Here is a 19,882-nt window from a genome sequence, read left to right on the forward strand (position 1 = left end):
GGTGATATACTAGTATCGGGTCAGGATGGATACATGAAGGGCTGGAGCTGTCTCACAGTTTTATAGAGAGTGGTGGAGGCTGAAGAGCTTGTACAAATGGAGCCAGAATATTCAGCACACATTTGCATGCAATGAATGTTGTTTTGCACTGTCCAAATACACCAGCTATTACCAATTATTTTTAGCTATCCTCAACAGACACGGAATACAAAGCAGCTGATAAATGTGCAGAAGAGATGATGAATGCTGCAGCATCGATAGCAACCTGTCTTACCATCAAGTGAAGAATTCTGCTGTCAGAGACTACTGAGGCCCTGTCTGCCCCTCTCAGGTGGGCGTAATAGTTCCCACAGCAACTATTTTTAAGAAGAGCAGAGGAGTTATCCCCGGTGTCCTGGTCAATATTTAACCTTCGATGATAATGTGGAGATGCCGCCGTTGAACTGGGGTGTGCCTCAGGTTACCGGAGGAACGAGCTGGTGTTTGAAACAAACCTGTTGGACTTTAACCTGGTGTTGTAACACTTCTTACTGTAACCCTCAATCAACATCACCAAAAACACATCATCTGCTCATTATCACATTGCTGTGTGTGGGATCTTGCTGTGTGTAAATTGGCTGCTGCGTTCATACATTATAACAGTGATCACACTTCAAAAGTACTTAATTGGCTGGAAAGCACTTTGGGCTATCCTGTGGTTGTGAAGGCGCTACAGAAATGCAAGTTTTTAAATTGAAGATTTATGTTATCTGATCTTATCTGGAATTTAATTGATTTCAGCCACCCACAAATCACCATTTAATAAATTAACTTTTGACGAACTTCCAGTGATGGCGAGCGGGAGGCAGCCGCACATTGGAGGGCTCCCGTTCGGGAACAGCATTTTCAGGGATTAACGCCCGGTCCCAGGGGCTACAGAGGCGGCAAAAGCAGGGAGACGGCACAGCGAAGAGAAATGTCAAAATCAAGTAAAATAATGGCCGTGAAAAAAGCGGCTGAAAGTCCGTCGGGGAATGGAAAGATCACCACGGGGACGGCAAGGAAAGTGGAGGCTGGGCCACCAGGGGAGGCCGCATTGCTCACGGCTGAAGAAATAACGAAAGTGATGGCCGCGAAACTCGAAAGGCAGTTTACAAAGCACATGGAGGCAATGAGGAAGGAGACGGTATTGAAAGTGCTGGTGGAGGAGGCAATTGCCCCGGTGAGGGCGGCGCTATTGAGCGCAGTGGTGGAGGTGCAGGAGCAAGGCGAGGCGCTGAAGGAAGTGGAAGAGACATTATTGCAGCACAGTGATCAAATTACCGCGATGGAGAAGGAGATGCGGAAGGTGATAGAGATCAATGAGGATCTGCGAGCCAAAATGGACGACTTGGAAAACAGATCCAGGCGACAGAATCTGAGGATTGTGGGTCTTCCTGAAGGAGTTGAAGGGCCAAGGCCGACTGAGTATTTTGCCACGATGTTGGCGAAGCTATTGGGGGAGGGAGATGAAGGCCTGTACCAAACGGGAGTGAGCCGCCAAGAGTAGTAACTTTGTGTTTTTGAAGGTACAGCGTGAAGGAGAAGGTCCTCTGCTGGGCAAAGCAGAAGCGGGTGATGCAGTGGGCTGGAGCTGGTATACGCATATATCAGGACTACATGGTGGAGCTGGCGAGGAGGCGGGCTGCCTTCAGCCAGGTGAAGAAGGCACTGTACATCAGTAGGGTGCAGTGCGGCATAGTATACCCAGCTAAGTTGAGGGTGATAATAGATGCAAGGACTTTTATTTCGGGACGACGGAAGCAGCGGAGGTGTTTGCGAAGGCAGAAGGACTGTGGCTGAATTGAGAAGTGGACATGTATCGATGTAGCCTCATGTGGCTGTATTTTTTCACTGCGGTTGGTGTATATGCTAAATGAGCTAACATTATATATACTTGGATAAGGGAAGAGATGGGACTTTCACTTGCAATGATGGTTCTTTGGGGCTTGTGTGTGTATGTGGGGTCTGTGTGCTAAAGGGGGTTTCTGGGCTTTCCGAGGGCCGGGCAAGGGGAAAAGGGACCCGGCGGGGGCCTCCACGCTGGCCGGTTTTAAGCCAGCCAGTGAACGGAGTGAGTGAGGGGGGGGGGGGGGGGGGGGGGGGGGCTGCAGCTATCGGAGCCTGGCAGAACAGGTCCCGATGAGTCTAGCCAGGGTGGAAAGTTTGGGGAGGGGGGAAGGAAGAGGTTGGGGGAGTTTTCTGAAAGGAAGTGGAGGGGAGGAGTCGTGTGGGGGGGTGGAGGGCTCGCAATGCGTGGGTGTCATGTACGGGACTCTTTCGGGGATTGGATGGCAATGAATGTTAGGGGGAGGGGGGGGGGGGGTGGACTCTATGGTCAACAGTGTCCATAGGCGATTCCTGATTCTTTTGTTTGTTTTTTTTCCTTGTATTATCCCGCTGTGGGAGGGTTTGTTCTATTTGATGCTTATATTGCCAGGAGGGTCGTTGTTTGGGGTGGTGGGAGGATGGGATCGTTGTTGTTGATAAGGGAATTCACTTTGTATTTGTTACCGTTTACTGTTTGTTGGTAGGGTGTAAATTTTGAACAAAATGTGAAAATGGAGAATAAAAATATTTTACAGAAAAAATAAATTCACTTTGATTCAGACAAGACTTTAACTAATTACGGCAAATTCAGAATCCTCTGGATAGTAAATTTTAAAAGTTTATTAAATGAAAAAGGTTTACTGAACAATTTTAAGTCATTGACTTTTCCAACTTCATGTGGGTGATCAGTCTGTAGCAGCGTAACCCTCTCTGGCTCCTTCTTTGACAGTAATTTCCTTGGAACTCAGCCTCGGGAATCTTCAGTACTTGGCCAAAAAGGAAGACCTTCGGAATCTGTACTTTTATCCCCAAAGTGACCATTACCTCACGTCAGAGTTGGGTCTGTTGTAACATGACCATTGGTCAATTTGGTCACTGGATTAATTTAATTGGATCCCCAATTACTGACACCACCTTCTCTCATTATCTCAGACAGAAATACAATAGAACTGTTTCATACTATCCCTTTATCTGATTCTATACAATCCCTTATTCAGACAGTTTCAAATGTTGAGGCTAATCAGAGCTTGAAGATCTCTCTTGCCAGTACATTTATCCTCATTTCACATTTTTACATACACAGCAATTAAGCTTTTACCTTTTTACAGCAAATATAAAAAGACTTTTAGTCTTTCACTATAACTACTGATTCATGATGGATTCATTAGCTGCAGTTCGATTAAGCCTCACTAGGTATTACTGCTACTGCTGGTAGCTAATTAATACAGTAATCTAATTCATACATTTGGTAAATATAGGATACAATAGTTTAAAAAGACAGGTTGTTGAAGATAATAACTTTCTTTTTTACTAATCTTCATCAGGTTGAATAATTAGCTTATTCTTGAGCCAGACTTGGGTAGAATATGATAGCCCGCTACTTATTAAATATTTTCTTTGTAGGCAGCACGGTGGTGCAGTGATTAGCATTGCTGCCTACGGCGCTGAGGACCCGGGTTCGAATCCCGGCCCTGGGTCACTGTCCGTGTGGAGTTTGCACATTCTCCCCGTGTCTGCATGGGTTTCACCCCCACAACCCAAAGATGTGCAGGTTAGGTGAATTGGACATGCTAAAGTGCCCCTAAATTGGAAAAAAATTATTGGGTACTTTAAATTTATATATATTTTTTAAAAATACTTTCTTTGTATAAACAATTTCTGCTAGCACTGCAGTTTAGAAACATTTGGGCTTGGACAATCTTAATTTATAAAAGAACAATTCAGCCATTACAATATTATCTGTAATATTGTTTCATGAATTATAATTTAATCAAAGTTCCTTGTTGAATAATTAACTGTTTTGCTTCCAACATGAAATCAATATGTGATGAACAAAGAAATGTTACATAATCTGTGCAAGACACTAGATGTTAGAGTTTAAAATGGCTTCCTTGACTTTATTACTTATAGCCATGAATATGGTGCAAAAGTGAATTATAAAATTAATAGATTTCCCAGTCCTGCCTACAGTTTTGTACATTACAACAATGACTATACTTAGCACTACACTCATTATGCTTCACCCGATGCCTATGTATTTACATTGTGCATTTATTGTATGTCCTTTTTTTTTCAGGCATGGAACAATCTGCCTGGACTGTACGCAGAACAATACTTTTCATTGTACCTCAGTACACATAACAATATATCTAAAAGTAAAATCTAAATCTTTTGGGAGATCTGTGATGCTATAGGATATATTACAGTTGGTCCCCTCATCAAAAAGATTGACAACGATTGAGGTGTAATTTAGAATAATATTTTGATTCTCTCTGAAATTCTCAATGAAAATCTAAAAACATTATATCCTTAATAATTTGTTTTTAAAACACAGGCAAGTTGTTGTGATCAGGAGAGCATTACCTGAAAAGGGCGCAAGAAACAGATTCAACTATTTCTTTCAAAAGGTAATTGGAGAGGTCCTTGAAAAGAAAGTTTCTGGACAATGGAATTAATTGATTGGCTCTTTCACAGATCTGGCATGAGCACGATGGGCCGAATGGACTCCCTCTGTGCGACCTGAGCATCGCGTGCAGTTAACATGAGTGGTAATAGTGGTAAAGGGACCTGGGTATAAATGGACCCGGGCGGCCTGTCAATAAGTCACCGAAGGATAACATGCATGTACAGCAAGTTATTAGGAAGGCTGATGGGATGTTGGCCTTTATCACAAGAGGATTTGAGTAGAGGAGTAGTGAAGACTTGCTTCAATAGTATAGAACCTTGGTTTGACTGCAGCTGGAGTACTGGGTGCAGTTTTACTCCCCATACCTTAGGAAAGGTATTATTGCCACAGAGGGAGGGCAATGAAGGTTCACCAGACTTGTTCCGGGGATGGCCTATGAAGAGAGATTGGGGAACCTGGGTCTCCAGAATTTTGAAGAATGAGAGGGGATTTCATTGAAACTTACAAAATCCATAAAGGAATAGACAGGAGAGGTGCAGGTGAGATGTTTCCCCGGGTTGGGGAGTCTGGAACCAGGGGACATAATTTCAAAATAAGGGGGAAGCCACTTACGACCAGTCTCGGAGGAGACATTTCTTTAATCAGAGGGTTGTGAATCTTTGGAATTCTCTACCCCAGAGGGCTGTGGGAGCTCAGTCACTGAGTGTGTTTAAAGCAGAGACTGACAGATTTCTAAATCGCAATAACACAAAGGGATATGGGGACAGTATGGGGAAAAAGGCATTGAAGTGGATGATCAATCATAATCGTATTGAATGGTGGAGCAGGCTCGAAGGGCTGAATGGCCAACTCCTGCTCCTGTGTTCCAATGATTCAAAGGTAGGTGGGAAAGTAAATTGTGAAGAGGACATAAGGAGATTATGAAGGGATGTAAATAGGTTACGTGAGTAGGAAAAGATCTGGGAAATGGAGAATAATGTGGGAAAATGTGAAATTGTTCATGGTGGCCAGAAGAATAAAAAAGCTTATTATCTAAATGGTGAGAGATTGCAGAGCTCTGAGACGGAGGGACCTGAGTGTCCAAGAGCATAGAACATAGAACACTACAGCGCAGTACGGGCCCTTCGGCCCTCGATGTTGCGCCGACCTGTGAAACCATCTGAAGCCTATCTGACCTACACTATTCCATTTTCATCCATATGTCTATCCAGTGACCACTTAAATGCCCTTAAAGTTGGCGAGTCTACTACTGTTGCAGGCAGGGCGTTCCACACCCCTACTACTCTCTGAGTAAAGAAACTGCCTCTGACATCTGTCCTATATCTCTCACCCCTCAATTTAAAGCTATGTCCCCTCGTGTTGGTCATCACCATCCGAGGAAAAAGACTCTCACTGTCCACCCTATCTAACCCTCTGACTATCTTATATGTCTCTATTAAGTCACCTCTCAGCCTTCTCCTCTCTAACGAAAACAACCTCAATTCCCTGAGCCTTTCCTCGTAAGACCTTCCCTCCATACCAGGCAACATCCTAGTAAATCTCCTCTGAACCCTTTCCAAAGCTTCCACATCCTTCCTATAATGTGGTGACCAGAACTGCACGCAGTACTCCAGGTGTGGCCGCACCAGAGTTATGTACAGCTGCAGCATGACCCTGTGGTTCCGAAACTCAATCCCCCTGCTTATAAAGGCTAGCACACCATATGCCTTCTTAACAGCCCTATTAACCTGGGTGGCAACTTTCAAGGATTTATGTACCTGGATGCCGAGATCTCTCTGTTCATCTACACTACCAAGAATCTTGCCATTAGCCCAGTACTCTGCATTCCTGTTACTCCTTCCAAAGTGAACCACCTCACACTTTTCCGCATTAAACTCCATCTGCCACCTCTCAGCCCAGCTCTGCAGCTTATCTATGTCCCTCTGTATCCTATAACATCCTTCAGCACTATCCACAACTCCACCGACCTTCGTGTCATCTGCAAATTTACTAACCCATCCTTCTACACCCTCTTCCAGGTCATTTATAAAAATGACAAACAGCAGTGGCCCCAAAACAGATCCTTGCGGTACACCACTAGTAACTGAACTCCAGGATGAACATTTGCCATCAACCACCACCCTCTGTCTTCTTTCAGCTAGCCAATTACTGATCCAAACCGCTAAATCACCTTCAATTCCATACTTCCTTATTTTCTGCAATAGCCTACCGTGGGGAACCTTATCAAACGCCTTACTGAAATCCATATACACCACATCAACAGCTTTACCCTGATCCACCTGTTTGGTCACCTTCTCAAAAAACTCAATAAGGTTTGTGAGACATGACCTACCCTTCAAAACTGTGTTGAGTATCGCTAATCAACTTGTTCTTTTCAAGATGATTATAAACCCTATCTCTTATAACCTTTTCCAACATTTTACCCACAACCGAAGTAAGGCTCACAGGTCTATAATTACCAGGGTTGTCTCTACTCCCCTTCTTGAACAAGGGGACAACATTTGCTATCCTCCAGTCTTCCGGCACTATTCCTGTCGACAAAGACGACATAAATATCAAGGACAAAGGCTCTGCAATCTCCTCCCTGGCTTCCCAGAGAATCCTAGGATAAATCCCATCTGGCCCAGGGGACTTATCTATTTTGACATTTTCTAAAATTGCTAACACCTCCTCCTTTTGAACCTCAATTCCATCTAGCCTGGTCGACTGAACCTGAGTGTTCTCCTCGACAACATTGTCTTTCTCCAGTGTAAACACTGACGAAAAATATCCATTTAATGCTTCCCCTATCTCCTCTGATTCCACACACAACTTTCCACTACTATCCTTGATTGGCCCTAATCTTACTCGAGCATGAATCACAAAAGGCGAGTATACAGGTACAGCAAGTTATTAGGAAAGCTAATAGAATGTTATTGTTTATTGTGAGGGGAATTGAATACAAAAGTAGGGAGGTTATGCTTCAGTTATACAGGACATTGGTGAGACCACATCTGGAGCACTGTGTACAGTATTGCTCTCATTTAAGTAATGATGTCAATGTGTTGGAAACAGTTCAGAGAAGGTTTACTGGACTCATACCTGGAATTGGAGGCTGGTCTTTTGAGGAATGATTGGACAGGCTGGGTTTGTGTCCGATGGAGTTTAGGTGACTTGATTGAACCGTATAAGATCCTGAGGGGCTTTGACAGGGTGGATGTGGAAAGGATATTTCCTCGTGTGGGAGAATCTAGAAATTGGAGTCACTTTAAAAGTAACAACTTGCTCATTTAAGAAGATTTTTTTTCTCTCAGAGTGTTGTGAGTCTTTGGAACTCTCTTCTGCAAGGGGCAGTGGAAGCAAAGTCTTTGAATATTTTGAAGACAGAGCTGGATAGATTCTTGCCAAGCAAGGGGGTGAAAGGTTATCGGGGGGTCGGGGGTCGGTGAGAATGTGGAATTGAGGTTACAATCAGATCAGCCGTGAACGTATTGAAAGGTGGAGCAGGCTCGAGGGGCCGAGTGGCCTACTCCTGCTCCTAATTCGTATGTTATCATCCTTTATAATAGATTGTAGCATTTTCCCTCCTACTGATATCAGGCTAAGGGTCTGTGGTTCCCTGTTTTCTCTCTCCCTCCTTAAATAGTAGAGTTACATTTACCACCTTCCAATCTGCAGGAACCATTCCAGAATCTATTGAATTTTGAAAGATGATCACCAATGTATCCACTATCTCTCCAGCCGCCTCTTTCAACACTCTGGGATGTAGAGCATCAGCTTTTGGGGATTTTTTTTAATAAATATTTTTTGTTGGGTTTTGAACAAGTAAAAAAATACAGGTATATACCTTGCAAAACACACACACAGACTCTTGGAAATATAACCGGACGGGAGGGAGTCTTTCCTCCCCTCTCTTCTATTCTCTCCTTTTTACAGATCATCTAACTAGGGTGGCGGGCTAATGCTTTTTACATTTTTTGTGCAGTTGCCTCGACATCGGCCATTGCTCGTTTCCCCTTCTCATTTTTCTTCCCGTTCTCTCGCTGTTCTGTGGTTGCTGCCACTGTTGTCTTTCCCTGTGCTCTCTTCCCCCCCCCCCCCCCCCATTTTTGGTCTCTTCTCTCTTTCCCCTTCTGGCTCCCCCTTTTTTCATCTCCTCCCTTCACCCCTCCCCACGCCTCCTTCTTCACTGCTGCCTCCCATTCTACCCCCACTACCTCCCTGACCCAGATCCTCCCTCACTTTCCTCTTTCTGTCTTGGCCAGGCTCCTTCTCCCTGGCTACTTATCTATTTATGTGTTGGACACAAACAGGTCCCAGAACAGTCGGGTGAATGGCTTCCGTGTTTTATTGAATTCCTATTCCGACCCACGGATGGTGAATTGGATTATCTCCATTTGGAGAAACTTTGGGGAATTTATTAACTTTCAACCACATTAATTTCTCCAGTACTACCTGTTCACTGATACTAATCTCTTTCAGTTCCTCGTGATCACTAGTTCCTTGGTTCTCAGGCCGATTTCTGTATCTTCCTCTGTGAAGACAGACACACATTGTTTAGTTTCTCTGCCATTTCCTTATTCCCCTTTATAAACTCTCCTGTCTCTGCCTGGAATGGACCCACATTGGTCTTTGCTAATCTTTTCATTTTCACATTCCTATAGGAGCTTTTCCAGTCGCTTTTTTATGTTTCTCATCAGCTGGATCTCATATTCTATTTTCTGTTTATCAGTTTCTTCGCCCTCCTTTGCTGAATTCTAAAACAAGTTCCCAATCCTCAGGCTCACTACTATTTGGGCCACTTTATGAGCCTCTTCCTTTGATCCAATGGAATATTTAACGTTTCTTGTAAGCCACGGTTGTCTCACTTTCGCTGATTTTTGCTCCTTAAAGGAATCTATATTAGTTGTAGATATGTGAAATAAGAGTCCCCAAAGTCCCAGAGGCTGCTTTCCTCTTTGACAGAGTGAACTGACTGGTGGTGATTGAATCTGACAGTCACCACACCACAGTCGAGGGGCAATGTTGAAAAGGTGGGGCCTTCATGGATAACCTCAGCCGGTACGGGAGTTGAACCCCTGATATTGGAGTCACTGCGCATGACAAACCAGCCATCCAGCCAACTGAGTTAACTCTCCCCGGTGTGAAGTTGCTGGTGTCTCCGCAGGTTGGATAACGTAGTGAATCCCTTCTCACACTGAGAGCAGGTGAGGGGCCTCTCCCCAGTGTGAACTCGCTGGTGTGTTTGCAGGCTGGAGAAATTAGTGAATCCCTTCCCACACCGAGAGCAAGTGAATGGCCTCCCCTCAGTGTGAATTCGCTGGTGCTTCCGCAGGCTGGATAATTGACTGAATCCCTTCCCACACTGAGAGCAGGTGAATGGCTTTTCCCCAGTGTGAACTCGCTGGTGTATTTGTTGGTGGGATAACTGAGTGAATCCCTTCCCACACTGAGAGCAGGTGAACGGCTTCTCCCCAGTGTGAATTCGCTTGTGTGAACGCAAGCCAGATGGATCTGTAAATCCCTTCCCACACTGAGAGCAGGTGAACGGCTTCTCCCCAGTGTGAATTCGCTTGTGTGAACGCAAGCCAGATGGATCAGTAAATCCCTTCCCACACTCAGAGCAGGTGAATGGCATCTCCCCAGTGTGAACACGCTGGTGTCTCCGCAGGCAGGATAACTCAGTGAATCCCTTCTCACACTGAGAGCAGGTGAATGGCCTCTCACCAGTGTGAACGCGCTGGTGTGACCGCAGGCTGGATAAATGACCAAATCCCTTCCCACATTGAGAGCAAGTAAATGGCTTCTCCCCAGTGTGAACTCGCTGGTGTGTTTGTAGGTGGGATAACTGAGTGAATCCCTTCCCACACTGGGAGCAGGTGAATGGCCTCTCCCCAGTGTGAAGCCGCTGGTGTGAACGCAGGCCAGATGGATCACTGAATCCCTTTCCACACTGAGCGCAGGTGAACGGTTTCTCCCCAGTGTGAACCCGCTGGTGTGTTTGTAGGTGGGATAATTGAGTGAATCCCTTCCCACACTGGGAGCAGGTGAACGGCCTCTCCCCAGTGTGAACTCGCTGGTGTGACAGCAGGCCGGATAAGTCAGTGAATCCCTTCTCACAGTGAGAGCACATGAATGGCCTCTCCCCGGTGTGACTGCGTCGATGAATCTCAAGATGAGATGGTGCATTGAATCCTTTACCACAGTCCCCACATATCCATGGTTTCTCCATGTTTTGTGTCACCTTGTGTCTCTCCTGGTCAGAAAATCAGTCGGAAGTCTCATCCACACACTGAACACGTGCACGGTCTCTCCCAGCTGTGACTTGTGTGATGATTTTTCAGGCTGTGTAACTGGTTAAAGATCTTTCCACAGTCAGTGCTCTGGAACACTCTCATCGGGTGTGTGTGTCTCAGTGCTTTTCCAGTCACACTGATGTTTAAAATCTTTTGAGGCTGTCTGATCCGGCAAACATTCCCTTCTGGATTCAAAGGCCGATGATAGTCAGATCCCAAAGAATCTGGTGACTCAGATCGAGACGTTATGTTTGAGATTTCTGTCTGTAATTCCTCCTCTTCTCATATCCTGTAAAAGGAGTTTACAAAAGACATCACAGTCAGTACAGGATAGAAATTCAGAACAGACAATTCTAGTTTCTGGAGAACATTCTTTCCTCTCTCATTCCCCAATACCGAGTCTCTAATGCCTATTTCTCGCTGTCTTCAGGGAGCGGCCTTGTCGGGGCAGAGTCTGGGAGCAGTCAGTATAAAGACCTTTCCTCGGGGATTCACCGCCTCGTTTCCAGGGAGTGGACTGAGGGCTCCGGATTTTCGGAGCTGAATAAAGAAACCTTTCCTTGGGGATTCACGGCCTACTCGCCAGGGTGTGGATTAGGAGCCGGAATTTTAATACCTTCCCCCGGGGATCTGCGGCCGAGTCTCCAGGCAACGGAATCGGAGCTGGAGGACTGAAAGCCGCCTGGTCCTCCAGCCAATCAGAGTCAATGAGGGGCGGGGCTGTAGGACTCAGACAGCCTCCTGGTCCTCCAGCCAATCAGAATGAATGAGGGGCGGGTCTGGAGGACAGAGACAGCCGCTTGGTCCTCCAGCCAATCAGAGTGAATGAGGGGCGGGACTGGAGGACTGAGAGCCGCCTGGTCCTCCAGGCAATCAGAGTGAATGAGGGGCGGGGTCTAACCTTATTGTGTTCCCGTCCCCATCTTCCACTCACTCAACAAATATTTTGGGCATTAACTTCAGGTCCTGGGAAAGAATTTCCCGAACCAGAATCAGGAGTTGACAACTATTCATCAGGGTTTGCGGCTCCACAAAGTATTTCCAAATCCTCCCACCCACTTCGCTCAGGCTTTCCAAAACGAAGTCCAATTAATCGGAAAGCGCATGCTCCAAACACCGACAACGCCGCATGCGTCCCAGCGTCGACTGGTAATGCGCATGTGCACTGAAGAGCACACCCAACGATTTCCTGCTGAGGTATTGACCAATGAAAAGAGTGGACCCAGCGGAAGGACACTGGACCTTAAGCCGATCAGAGCGCTTGCTTTGTGTGACTGGTGATTTAGCTTCACACAGACTGAAATCTCCTCCTGTCTCCAGCATCTGTGAGTAAAACACTTTCTTTTCTCCTCCTTTCCCTTTCTTTTCTCATTCTCACCTTCAATTGGTCACTTGCAGCAACTGAAGGGAAAGGAAATGAATCCAGGGAGGGTGCAGACTCTGCAAAGCTTGGCCCAGTTCGCGCTCTCTCTTAAAGACATTGACATCCTTTGCTCTCTCAGCTTGACACGTTTATTTGTCTGGTTAAAAGGATGGTACCTTTTATGATTCACCGGACCTGAGATCACCAAGCTCACCTGTCTGCCACACCCAAGAACAAAACCACACAACCTCGTCCCAGACAGATGTGCCCTGTGCACCACCTTGAACTGAGTCAAGCTGCACCGAACACAGGAGGAGGTCGAGTTGACCCTGTACAGTCTCACTCCACGCCCCCTCCACAGAAACCAGATCCAATTCCCCCTCCCACTTCCTCCTCACCTCATCCAGTGGAGCTTGCTGTGCAGCCAAGATTCGACTGTAGATCTGAAATCCTACCCTCACTCACTTCAGCAAGAGATAGAATCCTAATCATCAGAGAGGGCGGGGGTGCTAAAGGAAACACCGAGATCGCCTTATGTAGGAAATCACGCATCTGAGAAAATAAGAACTCGAGAGTTGTAATTTTTCTACCAAAAAATGTTTTCTATCAAAACCAATAAACCTGCCGTTCACAAACAAGTCACCAAACCTCTCCAGCCCTTCCCTCCAGGACCTAAATCCAAATCTGTAGGCACAAAGCGGTGAGTCCCACAGAGAGGGGCCAAGAACGATATCTCATCCATCATGGAGACTGGGTCCGTGGCCACCACGCACCCCAACAAAACAGAGCAAAGAGCAAGCTGTAGTCACCGTCGATCAACCTTCCCTATCCCCCATCTCCCCGCCTCTCATTAAAACCACAACCAAAAGCCCGAAGAACAACCCCAGACCCTGAGCTCAACAATCTTTAACCCCAAACAGAACCAACGCACTCAGCCCATTATCTAAAACCTAGACTATGTTAATGAGCTGCAGTTACCCCCACCACTTCGCTCCCATTAACTACCTTCTTCAGCTCGCTGGACAACTCCCTCCCGGGGCATAATAAACTGAGTAACCAACCAACAACTCCCCCCTCCCTGCACCCAACTTTAAATAAAGGACCCCCCACCCCCACACAAAAACAGTAAAATACAAACTGGTACAAGAAACCCCAACAAGACCCCAAAACCACAATCCCTCTCCAATAACAACAAGACCCATATATAATACAAAATATACCCAGCCTGAGCTTCCTCACAAAATCGTCGGCATCATCCAGCGCCTCAAAAGTAGTGGTCTTTTGAATTAAAACTCACTCGGAGGTGTGCGGGGTAAACCGCCCCAAACCGAACTCCACGTATGTAAAGTGCAGCCTTGGCCTTGATAAATGCCGCCCTCTTTTTTGGCAGCCGCGCCCCCTGATGGGGCCTGATGGCACGGCTCTCCCATTTGTAGTTACGGTGATCATTCGCCCACCTCGGGACTCGTTCTTTATCCCGGTAACTGTGGAACCTGACGGTTATTGCCCGAGGTGGCTCTCCTGGGCGAGGTGTCTGACAGAGTGAGTGATGGGCCTGATCCACCTCGGGAGGGAACAACTGCCCACCCTCCCCACCATCTTCCCAAACATCCTGGACGTGTATTCAGGGCCGGCTTAAGGCACCGGCAACTCGGGCAGTCGCCCGGGGCGCCATGTGCTCGGGGGCACCAATCCCATCAGGAGACAAAATCCCATCACGAGACAAAAAAAAAAACTAACTTGTTTGAAGGAGAGAAAAGGAACCAGACGAAGGAATGAGAGAGAGAGAGAGTCAGAGAGAGAGAGACTAAACAAACTGTGAGTTAAACCCTCACAATCTTAGTTTGGGATACAATAAGCTGAACAGCCACAAGTGGGCTGAAAGCAAACTTTAGGAGAATAATGCCTCAGACTCTGAGACTGGCTCGGAATTTTTCCTCCTCGGAGCGCTGCAGTTTCTGAGCTGCTATGCCTATTTAGCCCTCTTGGTGGAAATTGGAATGCGCACCTTAGGTCAGCGAGAGTCAGGTATTGTAGATTAACTGGGTCTAATTAGCTTCCCGAAATTTCATTATACTTCTGGTGCTCTCTCGAAGTGTTGTTTAAAAAAACACACATACAAGGCAGATTTCTCCGCCGTAAATAGCATTTGGAGGGAGTTTCTTGTTTCTGGGTACTCCTTGCCGAGCTAACCTTATCTGTTAAGTTTATTTGCAAGGCTGAATTTTGAAACCTAAGCGTCGTGCTTATTGCGTGATTCAGAGTTCGCCCAGACACACTAGGTTTTCAAAATTCATCAGTTACAATACACTTAAGCAACTGACTGTAGTGTATTGTAACTGATGAATTTTGAAAACCTAGTGTGTCTGGGCGAACTCTGAATCACGCAATAAGCATCGACGCTTAGGTTTCAAAATTCAGCCTTGCAAATAAACTTAACAGATAAGGTTAACTTGGCAAGGAGTACCCAGAAACTCCCTCCAAATGCTATTTACGGCGGCAAAATCTGCCTCGTGTGTGTGTTTTTTTAAACAACACTTCGAGAGAGCACCAGAAGTATAGTGAAATTTCGGGAAGCTAATTAGACCCAGTTAGTTAATCTACAATACCTGACTCTATTATAAAATATAGAGTTTTATAACTCTTATAATAGAGTCAGGTATTGTAGATTAACTAACTGGGTCTAATTAGCTTCCCGAAATTTCATTATACTTCTGGTGCTCTCTCGAAGTGTTGTTTAAAAAAACACACTCACGAGGCAGACTTTGCCGCCGTAAATAGCATTTGGAGGGAGTTTCTGGGTACTCCTTGCCGAGTTAACCTTATCTGTTAAGTTTATTTGCAAGGCTGAATTTTGAAACCTAAGCGTCGATGCTTATTGCGTGATTCAGAGTTCGCCCAGACACACTAGGTTTTCAAAATTCATCAGTTACAATACATTTAAGCAACTGACTGACCCTGACTATATTTTATATTATCTGAATCTGATTTACATAGACTTACATCGAATTTACAGTGCAGAAGGAGGCCATTCGGCCCATCGAGTCTGCACCGGCTCTTGGAAAGAGCACCCTACCCCCTATCCAAGGTCAACACCTCCAACCTATCCCCATTACCCAGTAACCCCACCCAACACTAAGGGCAATTTTGGATACTAAGGGCAATTTATCATGGCCAATCCACCTAACCCGCACATCTTTGGACTGTGGGAGGAAACCGGAGCACCCGGAGGAAACCCACGCACACACGGGGAGGATGTGCAGACTCCGCACAGACAGTGACCCAAGCCGGAATCGAACCTGGGACCCTGGAGCTATGAAGCGATTGTGCTATCCACAAGGCTACCGTGCTGCCCCTGATGGTGACGCAATGACATTGACACACGGACAAATCACAATAACGTGAAGAGCATTATATGAAGAAAACCCACACTGGTGGTAAACAGATTTATTCTGAACAGTTCCTCATCAGACTGGAACAAAAAGACCAGTATCTTACACTCACCAACAATATATATATATATATATATATATGTATATACTATACATATATATTATATTCCATTTTAGATTTGTTTTATTATTTTCCTAGATAGCAAATGCCTCCAAAAATGTGGTTTGAAACATCACTGCGATTGCAGACTAATAAATCTATTGATAAGGGGATGCAGTCACGAGTGGGAAAAGAACGAGAGCATTGGTGTAAAGTTTTGGAACGTTTAATGAGCATCACTCTGTATTTAGCTGAACATAATTTGGCTTTCAGAGGAACTTCAGACACATTATTTACACCGCACAATGGGAATTTTTTAGGTCTTGTCGAGCTACTTGGAAAATATGATCTGACAATGAGTGAACATTTACGTCGGGTTGTGTCTAAAGAAACTCACATTCACTATTGCGGAAAAAATGTTCAGAATGAAATAATCAATTTGTTGGGAAATGCTGTTCAGGAAAATATATTAAACCGAGCTAAAGAAGCCAAATATTTTAGTCTTATCTTAGACTGTACGCCAGATATGTCATGTGGAGCAGCTTTCATTTACAATACGATTTTTAGATGTAGAAGACATTTCAATAAAGGAACATTTTGTTAACTATAAACCAGTTATAGATACTACAGGCAAAGGATTATATGAAAGTATACTTGATTTTCTGAGAGCGAGCGAGCTAGACTTACATAACTGCAGAGGTCAGGGCTATGATAATGGTTCAAATATGAAAGGAAAGAATAAAGGGGTTCAGGCACGGATCATGAAAGAAAATCTACAGGCGTTTTATATGCCATGTGGATGTCATAGCCTAAACTTAGTGGTTGGTGACAGGGCAACAAGTTGCCGGGAATCCACTTCATTTTTTGGTACTGTCCAGCGCATATATATTTTGTTTTCTGCCTCTCCTTGCCGATGGCATGCACTGAAAAAACATGTTAAATGCCTCACTGCAAAACCTTTATGCGAGACTAGATGGGAGTGCAGATTAGAATGTGTCAAAGCCATTAAATATGAAATTATAGGAATCCGAGAAGCTCTTTATGAACTTTCAGAAATGCCTGCTTCTGATCCTGCAATGCGACATGAAGCAGAGACTCTTGTAACACAAATAGAAGATTACAGTTTTCTAGTGATGCTGAATGTCTGGTATGATGTCTTAGGCAGAGTAAGTGTTGTCAGTAAAACTATGCAGAACACCTCTGTGGAAATGTCTACCGCAGTTTCATTAATGAATAATGTCACTGATTACTTAATTGATTATCGTGCAAATGGATATGAAAAAGCACTAGAGTCAGCAAAAGAATTAGCTACAGAATTAGATGTAAAGCCCATTTTCAGAAGTAAAAGAATAAGCAGAAAAAGGAAGCTGTTTGAATATGAGTGCATTGACGAGGTTCCAAATGCAGATGACCCAGAAAAAAGATTTCATAATCATGTGTTCAATGTAATATTCGACAGAGCTATTAATTCTTTATCAGAGAGATTTGAACAGTTACAAAGTTTCAATAACACATGGGGATTTTTAAATAACCTAAAAGATCTGCCAGATAAAAGTAAACTCAAAGTAGCATGTCAAGGTTTGGAGGATAAGTTAAAGTACCAAGAAAATAGTGATATTAATGGATGTGATCTCTTGACTGAACTGGATATTGCAAAAGAATTATTTCCTGAAGATGTAAAGCTTCCAATAGAAGCCGTTAGGTTCATAAACATTAATAATTTACAGGCTGTCATGCCAAATCTGTGGGTTGCATTAAGAATAATGCTTACAATACCTATTACTGTGGCCACCGGAGAGAGAAGCTTTAGTAAACTGAAGCTTACAAAGACATACTTACGGTCGTCCATGACTCAAGACAGATTAAATTCTTTGGCAATTTTGTCAATAGAAAATGATCTTGTAAAGAAGATAGATATAGAAAGTGCCATGAAAAGATTTGCAGATCTAAAGGCGAGAAAAAAAATGTTTTAGGTAGGATAATAAATGTTTTCCAGCGTCACTGTCTGTGTGGAGTCTGCACGTCCTCCCCGTGTCTGCGTGGGTTTCCTCCCGGTTCTCCGGTTTCCTCCCACAGTCCAAAGATGTGCGGGTTAGGTGGATTGGCCATGCTAAATTGCCCGTAGTGTCCTAAAAAGTAAGGTTGGTGGGGGGGGGGGGGGGGGGGGTTGTTGGGTTACGGGTATGGGGTGGATGCGTGGGTTTGAGTGGGGTGATCATTGCTCGGCACAACATCGAGGGCCGAAGGGCCTGTTCTGTGCTGTACTGTTCTATGTTCTATCTGTTCATTTGTTCATACTTTTTATTAGGAGCAAATTCGTTACAGCTACAGTTTTTATCATCGTGAACTTACGGAATATAGTATGCTTCTCAGTTTGTTCAGATTCTGTGCAGATTTGAATGCCTCAATTTTGTAATATTGTAATAAACTCTTTATTCTACATTTTCAGTTTTTCTCCTTGTGAAAATTTTAAAAAATTATACTTGTAAGGGCGCCGAAGTTCAGCTTGCCCGGGGCGCCAGCAACCCTAGGGCCGGCACTGACTCCAGCAGAAATCGAGCAAAGCTGAGAACAGACGACTTGCTGTGTGGGAACAGGGAGATAAACAGCTCCCAGAGGACAGAGAAAACAAGAGTGCCTGGAATCCTAGACAACACCTGGGTGTCAAGGCCACCATGTTTTCACTGCTTGGCATGAGAATGCTGACTCCCTGTACCGGGGACGGAGCGTGGGGAAGATGATTGTTTGAGAGTTTGACGTGGCTTGGGTGGGTACAGATGGTTCAATGACAGGCTTTGTAATTGGTCCATGTGTAAGGAATCTTTTTAAATCCTTGTCTGATCCATGTCTCCCTGTTACTGTCTTGCTGGCTGCTGCACCATTGCAGATTCTGGGATTAAACAACAGACTTTGGAAGCCCCCAGCTGCAAGCGGTTAGTTGAACTGACCAAAGGGATTCCCCTCTGTGCTGTGTGGTAGGGTCCGTGATGTCATTGTGATGGACTTTGCCAGCAGTCAATCAGCTCAGATTTACCCCATTCTTCATTCTGATTGGTAGAACCCTTCAGAAACATCTGAAGGGAAGGCTAGGAGAAGAAGCAATCTCCATTTTAATTCACTTGTATTTCGACCCAGAAGGCAGCACACAGCAAGTCTGGACTCTCTCTATTATCTCTCTGCCTGGTGATTTAAAATGCTTCCAGCCAGCCTGTGAAAGTTCCACTGGAAGCTAAAGCAGATTCTCTCTCAGCTGAGGGCTTGTGACCAAATACCTTCCTCTTTCTGCACAATCTGGGAGCTGTTGGCAAGTTGTCATCTCTGTTCTGATGAGGCAACTGTGAGGCCAGAGCTCTGAGTTTTCTCTCACCTGTTTGACTCCTCCTGAGGGTTCCGGATAAAGAGAGGGGCCATTGAAAATCCCTTTAAAACTCTCATGTTGAGAACTTCAGTGAGGCTGGTCGTCCATCTGGTAATCCATCAATGACCCTGACTCCACCACTCCCTGGGGAAGAGAGATTCACAGACCCATATACCTCAGGGGAAAGGAATATCCTCATCTGTGTCTTCAATGGGAAACCCCTTTTAAATGTAGTTCTAGTCTCTACCACAAGGGGAAACATTCTCTCCGCATTCTCTCTGTCAGTTCATCTCAGAATTTCACGTGTTTCAATAAAATCATCTCTCATTGTTCTAAACTGCAATGGATATAGTCCCAACCTGTCAAACCTTTCCTCAGAGGATAACCCCCTCATTCCAGGAATCTGGGGAGTCAACCTCCTCTGAACTGCTTACATAGCAATTATCCCATTTCTGAAATAAGGAGACTCAAACTGTACACAGCTCTAAATATGGTCTCATCAAGGCCCTGTACAACTGCAGCAAAACATCCCACTTTTATATTCCAGTCTCTTTCCATCTACACCTCCCGCTGGGGAAAGCGGGCAGCATAATCAAAGACCCCTCCCACCCGGCTTACTCACTCTTCCAACTTCTTCCATCGGGCAGGAGATACAGAAGTCTGAGAACACGAATGAACAGACTCAAAAACAGCTTCTTCCCCACTGTCACCAGACTCCATTATCCTTCCTAATCACTTGCTGTACCTGCAAACTAACTTGAGGTTCCTGTATCAGGATATCCAGATCCCTCTGCACCTCAGAGTTCTGCATCTCTCTCCAATTAAATAATGTTCTGTTTTATTTAACCCTTTTTGCTAAAGTGGGCACATCCACTTTTCCCACGTTATGCTCTGTCTGTCAATGTGTTCCCACTCACTTA

General features: G+C 44.9%; 2 protein-coding genes across 2 annotated transcripts in view; one reads left to right on the forward strand and one right to left on the reverse strand.

The window, feature by feature from the left end:
* The window catches only part of LOC119951773 (zinc finger protein 850-like), a 110,580-nt gene that overhangs the window by 52,109 nt on the left and 38,589 nt on the right, over positions 1–19,882 (forward strand). The window lies entirely within an intron of this gene.
* Positions 9,003–11,440, reverse strand: LOC119951794 (oocyte zinc finger protein XlCOF6-like). Its single transcript, XM_038775148.1, has 2 exons — positions 11,366–11,440; positions 9,003–11,038 (listed from the first exon to the last, which is right to left on the reverse strand). Exon 2 carries the CDS (start codon positions 10,683–10,685, stop codon positions 9,582–9,584), a length of 1,104 nt encoding a protein of 367 aa, XP_038631076.1. The 5' UTR covers positions 10,686–11,038; positions 11,366–11,440; the 3' UTR covers positions 9,003–9,581.

This window comes from Scyliorhinus canicula, chromosome 17, assembly GCF_902713615.1.
Source record: "Scyliorhinus canicula chromosome 17, sScyCan1.1, whole genome shotgun sequence".
Classification (NCBI taxonomy): domain Eukaryota; kingdom Metazoa; phylum Chordata; class Chondrichthyes; order Carcharhiniformes; family Scyliorhinidae; genus Scyliorhinus; species Scyliorhinus canicula.